The sequence below is a fragment of the Entelurus aequoreus genome, linkage group LG03 (assembly GCF_033978785.1).
Source record: "Entelurus aequoreus isolate RoL-2023_Sb linkage group LG03, RoL_Eaeq_v1.1, whole genome shotgun sequence".
Lineage (NCBI taxonomy): Eukaryota > Metazoa > Chordata > Actinopteri > Syngnathiformes > Syngnathidae > Entelurus > Entelurus aequoreus.
In genome coordinates, this window is record NC_084733.1 from 91,417,100 (window position 1) to 91,426,198 (window position 9,099).

Consider the following 9,099-nt stretch of genomic DNA (forward strand, 5'->3'; position numbering starts at 1 on the left):
AAGAGCAATTTTGAAGGAAAATATATTGTATAATTCTGTGAAAATATTGCAATATAGTAATATAAAAAAAGGAAAAAATAAGATTTTTTTTGTACTTATTTATTTATTTTAATAAATTCTCTGTAGTGTTTATTTGTTTAAAAATAAAGAAAAGGGCAATTTTGAACGGCAATATATTGTATAATATTGTGAAAGTATTGCAATAAAGTAACAAAAAAAAAGGAAAAAATATTTTTTTTGTATTTATTTATTTTTAATACATTCACTGTAGTGTTTATTTATTTAAAAATAAAGAAAAAAGCAATTTTGAAGGAAAATATATTGTATAATTCTGTGAAAATATTGCAATATAGTAATTAAGAAAAAGGAAAAAATAGGATTTTTTTTGGTACTTATTTATTTATTTTAATAAATTCTCTGTAGTGTTTATTTATTTAAAAATAAAGAAAAGGATGACCCCAAACACACCTCAAACGTGGTAAAGGAATGGCTAAATCAGGCTAGAATGAAGGTTTTAGAATGGCCTTCCCAAAGTCCTGACTTTAAAGGTGTGGACAATGCTGAAGAAACAAGTCCATGTCAGAAAACCAACACATTTAGCTGAATTTTGTCAAGAGGAATGGTCAAAAATTCCAGCAGAAGCTTGTTGATGGCTACCAAAAGTGGCTTATTGCAGGTAAACTTGCCAAGGGACATGTAAGCAAATATTAACATTGCTGTATGTATACTTTTACTCACATTTTCAGTAGACCCATAATAAATTCATAAAAGAAGCAAACTTCATGAATGTTTTTAGTGAGCAACAAGTATGTGCTCCAATCACTACATCACAAAACAATAAGAGTTTAGGAAATGATTGTAAAGTCATGACATCATGTTCTTTACAAGTGTATGTACACTTATGACCACCACTGTATGTCTTTGGAAAAGTCACATCACTGGTTTTGTTTTGGTTGGCGCTCATGTTTTTGTTGTGGCTGACGCCTCCTCAGGTGGCTTCTGTTTTGATTTGCCTGGACTGAAACTTTCTTTTCTTTTTACTCCTCCTCCTCCCCCCCCACCCGACCCCTCTACCCCGCTCATTGCAACCAGCGGCGGGGCAAATGTAGTGTGTCACAGCGTGGTGGAGCGCCTGTGAGCAGTCCACAGCACAGGTACATGATGCTTCTGTTGCTTCCTCGCCCAGAAGATAATGGAAGTCATGAGTCACTACCTCCCCTGTCACTGCCCCGTTTACCCAGCTGCCCGGTCCCAAAAGTCTTTCCACTTACGTTACCTACTTGATGGCACTTTTACCGTACCAGTATACCGGTACTAGTATAGTATCGCGCTACTAATGACTCAAAAACGGTACTATACTCTGTTTGAAAAGATCCGGTTCGCCATATTTTTTCGTGACATTGCTGGTTTTACGAGCGGAGGAGCATGTTGGGCAGCGCACACACACAGAGTACTTACAAGCAGACACAGTGTGCAGACAGAAAAAGGGAGAATGGACGCATTTTGGTGTAAAAAGTCAAGATAAAGGTGAAGTTATAACACTGAAACACCCTCAGGAAGAGCTGCTTTAAGACATGGCTAGCTAGTTAGCGGCTAATGTCCATCCACAGTGTTTTAGCTACTTCTAAATCACTAATTCTTGTCTCCATGGCGACAGTCGGCAGTGTTTTAGCTGCTTCCAAATCACTAATTCTTGTCTCCATGGCGACAGTCGGCAGTTTTTTAGCTACTTCTAAATCACTAATTCTTGTCTCCATGGCGACAGTCGGCAGTTTTTTAGCTACTTCTAAATCACTAATTCTTGTCTCCATGGCGACAGTCGGCAGTGTTTTAGCTGCTTCTAAATCACTAATTCTTGTCTCCATGGCGACAGTCGGCAGTTTTTTAGCTACTTCTAAATCACTAATTCTTGTCTCCATGGCGACAGTCGGCAGTTTTTTAGCTACTTCTAAATCACTAATTCTTGTCTCCATGGCGACAGTCGGCAGTGTTTTAGCTGCTTCTAAATCACTAATTCTTGTCTCCATGGCGACAGTCGGCAGTGTTTTAGCTGCTTCCAAATCACTAATTCTTGTCTCCATGGCGACAGTCGGCAGTTTTTTAGCTACTTCTAAATCACTAATTCTTGTCTCCATGGCGACAGTCGGCAGTTTTTTAGCTACTTCTAAATCACTAATTCTTGTCTCCATGGCGACAGTCGGCAGTGTTTTAGCTGCTTCTAAATCACTAATTCTTGTCTCCATGGCGACAGTCGGCAGTTTTTTAGCTACTTCTAAATCACTAATTCTTGTCTCCATGGCGACAGTCGGCAGTTTTTTAGCTACTTCTAAATCACTAATTCTTGTCTCCATGGCGACAGTCGGCAGTGTTTTAGCTGCTTCTAAATCACTAATTCTTGTCTCCATGGCGACAGTCGGCAGTGTTTTAGCTGCTTCTAAATCACTAATTCTTGTCTCCATAGCGACAGTCGGCAGTGTTTTAGCTGCTTCTAAATCACTAATTCTTGTCTCCATAGCGACAGTCGGCAGTGTTTTAGCTGCTTCTAAATCACTAATTCTTGTCTCCATAGCGACAGTCGGCAGTGTTTTAGCTGCTTCTAAATCACTAATTCTTGTCTCCATGGCGACAGTCGGCAGTGTTTTAGCTGCTTCTAAATCACTAATTCTTGTCTCCATAGCGACAGTCGGCAGTGTTTTAGCTGCTTCTAAATCACTAATTCTTGTCTCCATGGCGACAGTCTGCAGTGTTTTAGCTGCTTCTAAATCACTAATTCTTGTCTCCATAGCGACAGTCGGCAGTGTTTTAGCTACTTCTAAATCACTAATTATTGTCTCCATAGCGACAGTCGGCAGTGTTTTAGCTGCTTCTAAATCACTAATTCTTGTCTCCATGGCAACAGTCAGCAGTGTTTTAGCTACTTCTAAATCACTAATCCTTGTCTCCATGGCGACAAATAAAGTAGGTTTCTTACAAGTATCATTACCACTGGAGGACGAGGAACATCTAAACATGCTTCACTACACACCGTAGGAGGATACAATAGCTCACAATGTCAACAAATGCCATGGGTGGATCTACACCTGATATCCACTGTAATGATACCAAGTACAAGAGCGTATCTAGTGGATACTACTATGATTAAATCCATATTTTCTATTGTCACAAAATCTTTTTTATTTTTTTTGTTAAATTCATATTATGTTTATAAGGTCAGTAAATATGTCCCTGGACACATGAGGACTTTGAATATGACCAATGTATGATCCTGTAACTACTTGGTATCGGATCGATACCTAAATGTGGGGTATCATCCAAAACTAATGTAAAGTATCAAAGAAGAGAAGAATAAGTGATTATTACATTTGAACAGAAGTGTAGATAGAACATGTTGAAACAGAAAATAAGCAGATATTAACAGTAAATGAACAAGTAGATTAATAATTCATTTTTACAGCTTGTCCTTTATAATGTGTACAAAATAATAGGTGTATAATGACACAATATGTTACTGCATAGACTAATTAGGAGTCTTTGTTTGTTTACTTAGTACTAAAAGACAAGTTGTCTAGTATGTTCACTATTTTATTTAAGGACTAAATTACAATAATAAACATGTTTCATGTACACTAAAATTTTTTGGTTAAAATAAAGCCAATAATGACAGTATTTTGTGGTCCCCTTTATTTAGAAAAGTATCGAAATACATTTTGGTACCGGTACCAAAAAAATTGCTATCGAGACAACCCTACTATCAATGCACACTCCTGGCATTCTCTCCATGAGCTTCAAGCATACGAACGCGGCCCGGTGGTTGGGGGACTACTGGATTAGATGACAAGTTGTGCTTTTGCACACAGACAAGAACACACCTTCAACACAACTGACAATAACTATAGCAACGGCCCTTAAGCATAAAGTTGTGTGATAAATGATACGTAATCATTCTAACATTTCCCTCCTGTTTATCACACAACTTCCCCATAATCTTCTTATCCCTAATAACTTCTTCTTAAGTGTGTGATGTTGCATTTTAATGTACCGTACATGTGCGTGTGTGTGTGTGTGTGTGTGTGTGTGTGTGTGTGTGTGTGAGAGAAGCAGGTGACTACCTCTTGGAAGCTCATGGAGAGAATGCCAAGAGTGTGCAAAGCAGTAATCAGAGCAAAGGGTGGCTATTTTTTTTTAGAAGGAACTAGAATATAAAACATGTTTTCAGTTATTTCACCTTTTTTTGTGTGAAGTACATAACTCCACATGTGTTCATTCATAGTTTTGATGTGACAATCTACAATGTAAATAGTCATGGAAATAAAGATTGAATGAGATATGATATGATTTTGTCTATCCAAACACTGTAAATAGACTTTGTTATTTTCGTAGTATTTTTTTCCTACTCCAAATTGTGAAAATGTATTATTAGCCCGGCAGGAAGTTGCTAGTTGTGCACACGCGTGTTGCAAAACTGATCAGGCAGCTCGGTAAATCTGGCATCGACTTCCCTGTTCCTCTTTCTTCAAAAGACCCCCCCCCCCCCAAAAAAAATGCGTGTGAAAGTGAATTCCATCATCTTCTGCAAGTCTGACTGATCCCCGATCTCCTTATAAGGAGTCATGCAAGGCCCCGCCCCCCTCCGCTGCTTAATAACCACTGGACGTTTGGGCGCCCAGATATCTTAACAGCGCCCCACCCCCGCCTCTTCAACTCGCCACTAGGGGGCACTCGTGCGAGTGTCTGCAATGTAGAAAAAGGCCGACTTTTCTTCTTCTGTTGTTGCTAATTCTCCCAGCATGCATCATTTTCCCCCTTCATCGCCTCTTTCAGCTTCATTACTGTCATCCCTGCTAATTGCATCTTGTCTTTTTAGTCTAATTCCCATTCCAGGTTTCATAATATTTCAGCAAAGGAAATTGTCATTTTAATTAGGATATGTACATAATATATATATATATATATATATATATATATATATATATATATATATATATATATATATATATATATATATATATATATATATATATATATATATATATATATATATATATATATATATATAAATATTTTTTACACCCTGTCGTTGCCATATAGCACTTGACGGAGCCGAGTGGTACTTGTTTCTACCATAGGCCATGGAAACAATCATTTACAATGTTCATTTAGCTCCAAATTAATTCATATATAAAGCACAATTCATAAAACCGACCCTACTGCCTCAAATTAAAACAAAAATGTTAAACATAATAATAATAAATGTACAATAACTACAGACGAGGCTATAAATAGTGAGAGAGTCCAGTCCATAGTGGATCTAACATAATAGTGTGAGAGTCCAGTCCATAGTGGATCTAACATAATAGTGTGAGAGTCCAGTCCATAGTAGATCTAACATAATAGGGAGAGTCCAGTCCATAGTGGATCTAACATAATAGTGAGAGTCCAGTCCATAGTGGATCTAACATAATAGTGAGAGTCCAGTCCATAGTGGATCTAACATAATATTGTGAGAGTCCAGTCCATAGTGGATCTAACATAATAGTGTGAGAGTCCAGTCCATAGTGGATCTAACATAATAGTGTGAGAGTCCAGTCCATAGTGGATCTAACATAATAGTGAGAGTCCAGTCCATAGTGGATCTAACATAATAGTGTGAGAGTCCAGTCCATAGTGGATCTAACATAATAGTGTGAGAGTCCAGTCCATAGTGGATCTAACATAATAGTGTGAGAGTCCAGTCCATAGTGGATCTAACATAATAGTGTGAGAGTCCAGTCCATAGTGGATCTAACATAATAGTGTGAGAGTCCAGTCCATAGTGGATCTAACATAATAGTGTGAGAGTCCAGTCCATAGTGGATCTAACATAATAGTGTGAGAGTCCAGTCCATAGTGGATCTAACATAATATTAAACAAAGAAAACAACTTGAAGTTGTCTTTATTTTTATCGTTATCGTGCTGTAATTTTACCAGTCCGGTCCACTTGGGAGTAGATTTTTCTCCCGCATCTAAAATGAGTTAGACACCCCTGCCACGGATCATTCATTTCTTGCCTTGACTTTGACACCGAGGTTTTAGAGCCACAGTTTGTCAGGCAATGACATTTATTAAACAGACAAGAAGCAAGGAATCATGCAGAGACAGAGTTACATTTTGCTCATGAGGAGAGACGTATTGGACTGTACTTCACAGAACCCGCCTACGCTCTCCTAGTATCAGTCCTACGTGCTCCAGTATTTATTTGGGAGGTCCCTGGTTACATATTATACAGAAAATGCAAATGTGCTGACACTCGTGGTAGGTTTTTTGGGTTGGTGCACTAATTAGGGTTCGCATGTACCCTGTACAAAGGAACCTATTGTTATTGTAAGGTTTATTATTATTATTCCGCCGCCACAAAAAACTCTAATTTGACCCACTTAACATGTTTCAAAACTCACCAAATTTGACACGCACATCAGGACCTGCGAAAATTGCCATCTAATAAAAAAACCAAACCCCAAAAATCAAAATTGCGCTCTAGCCCCCCCTACGAAAAAACAAAAACAAACTGCCGAAGGTCGTAGAGACATGAAACAAAAACCTCTATGTAGGTCTGACTTAGACCTACATTTCATAATTTTAACATCCTCGGGCAAAAACCAACAGGAAGTTGGCAATTTCCCCTTCAAAACAAAAAATGCCTAAAAACACTAATTTTTGCGTCTTTGAGCTGTAATTTGACCCCCTTAAAATACTTCAAAACTTACCAAACTTTTCACACACATCGGGACTGGAAATTGCGATCTAAAAAAAAACCGAACCCCAAAACTCAAAATTGCGCTCTAGCGCAATTTTTGAATAAAACAGAGACAAAACTGCTTCTCAGAGGAAAACACAGACAAAACTGCTTGTAACTTCCGGTAGGAACATCTTAGAGACATGAAACCAATACCTCTATGTAGGTCTCACCTAGAACTACATTTCATAGATTGACATCCTTCAGCAAAAATCAACAGGAAGTTTGCAATCCCTCCTTCAAAACAAAATTTTTGTTAAAAGCGGTCACCAAACATCAAACATTATCTCCTCTGAGCGCGTTTGTCGTTTCAGCTTCAAACTGCTACATGAGAGAGATTGAACCCTTCTGATTAAAAGTTGCCGACAGCGTTTTGGAAGGTGCTACCGTTTTGATTTTACGAGCCTTCAAAGACCCGCAGAACTAAAGCTGCTACGCTGCCTATAATGACAACGTGAAATGGAATTATTTCTTTTTTTGTCCTCAAAATTCTACACACAATACCCTATAATGACAATGTGAAATGGAATTGTTTCTTTTCTGTCCTCAAAATTCTACACACAATACCCTATAATGACAATGTGAAATGGATCCGCTGCTGTGATTTTACGCGCCTTCAAAGAAAACAACCACTGTGCCGCAGCACCTAGGAAAAAAACACAGACACAACTTCCTCTTAACTCCCAATACGAATATCGTAGAGACACGAAACAAAAACCTCTATGTAGGTCTCACTCAGGACTACCACTGGACAAAAGTATTGGGACACCTAGGACTAGCACCTGCCAAAATGCGGACCCGACCAACGCTGCTTGCAGCTTTAATTGTAAGTGTATCTTGTGTTTTTTATGTTGATTTAATATATAAAAAATTTAAAAAAAAAAAATTTTTTATTTTTTTATTTATTGTGCGGACCGGTACCGGTGGTTTGGGACCACTGTTCTAGTGGACTAAAAGTCAGGGAAGTGGACTAAAAGTAAGTGTATCTTGTGTTTTTTATGTTGATTTAATAAAAAATAAAAATATTTTATTTTATTTTTATTTTTTTAATTTCTTGTGCGGCCCGGTACCAATCGATCCACGGACCGGTATGGTTGGGGACCACTGGTATAAAGGATCTTTGACTAGAATGTTTGTTGTAACTGTTACTTTTAAAACAGCAGCACTCCTGTCATATATAGAGGATCTCTGACTGCTGGTGTTTTAATGAAGTCGGTCCTTAATTAAAGCGGCATTCCTTGTCATATAAAGGATCTTTGACTAGAATGTTTGTAACTTATAAAAGCAGCAGCACTCCTGTCAAATAGAGGATCTTTGACTAGAATGTTGGTACCTCATAAAAGCAGCAGCACTCCTTTTATGTTGATTTAATAAAATAAAATAAATTTTTATTTTTATTTTTATTTTTTTGTGTGGCCCGGTACCAATCGATCCACGGACCGGTACTGTAATCCACTGGATTAGATGACAAGTTGTGCTTTTGCACACAGACAAGAATACAACTTCAACACAATTGACAATAACTATAGCAACGGCCCTTAATCATAAAGTTGTGTGATAAATGATATGTAATTATTCTAACATTTCCCTCCTGTTTATCACATAACTTCCCCATTTCCCCTCCTGTTTATCACATAACTTCCCCATAATCTTCTTATCCCTAATAAGTTCTTCTTAAGTGTGTGATATTGCATTTTAATGTCTCTACATGTGTGTGTGTGTGTGAGAAGCAGGCGTCGCAGCGCCGCTGGGTCCGCTTCCTGCCCTTCTGACCCGCCCTCCTCCTCGTTTGCACGTCGCGTCCTGCGGGTGGCGCTGCCCCTCCAGCTGCTGCTGCTCCTCCTGGTGCTGGTGGCCTTCCTGCTGCCCTTGTCCCAGGAGGACTACTGCACTCAGTCCAACAACTTTGCCCACTCCTTCTACCCCATGCTCAGCTACACCAACGGGCCGCCGCCCGTCTGACCCTCTCGGCGCGCGGCAAACGGCACGAATCAAGGTGCATCCTGGGAAATGAGGACTTCTAGCAAAGCACCAAAGTAGGCTGTGATTTCCATCTTAATCCTTCATACAAATGCTATTCCAGCACACCTTTTTTTTTTCTTTTTTTTTTTGGTATTTTTTTTCCGCATGCTCGTAATAATAACCATAATTGTCACTGATGAGATTATTTTTAGAGGACGTTTGCTGTTTTATTTTTGCAACGTATCAGACAACTCTGACCTATATAGAAAGTATTTTTTTGTATGTGTGTAAGAGGCGAGGTGTACATAACGGGTGAAACTGTACGCCAGCATCTGAAACAAAGAATGCCAAATCTTCATTTTGA

At 38.5% G+C, this 9,099-nt stretch overlaps 1 protein-coding gene across 5 annotated transcripts in view; it reads left to right on the plus strand.

The window, feature by feature from the left end:
- Nucleotides 1-9,099, plus strand: part of LOC133647097 (nesprin-1-like) — a 49,750-nt gene extending 40,651 nt beyond the window's left edge. For 2 of the 5 annotated variants that reach the window (XM_062043210.1, XM_062043207.1), the window contains 2 exons: nt 1,093-1,154; nt 8,504-9,099. In XM_062043210.1, the coding sequence (XP_061899194.1) occupies nt 1,093-1,154; nt 8,504-8,735 (294 nt within the window). In that variant the 3' untranslated portion in view covers nt 8,736-9,099. The remainder of the gene's footprint in view (nt 1-1,092; nt 1,155-8,503) is intronic. The other 3 variants (XM_062043206.1, XM_062043208.1, XM_062043209.1) reach the window with 3 other exon arrangements.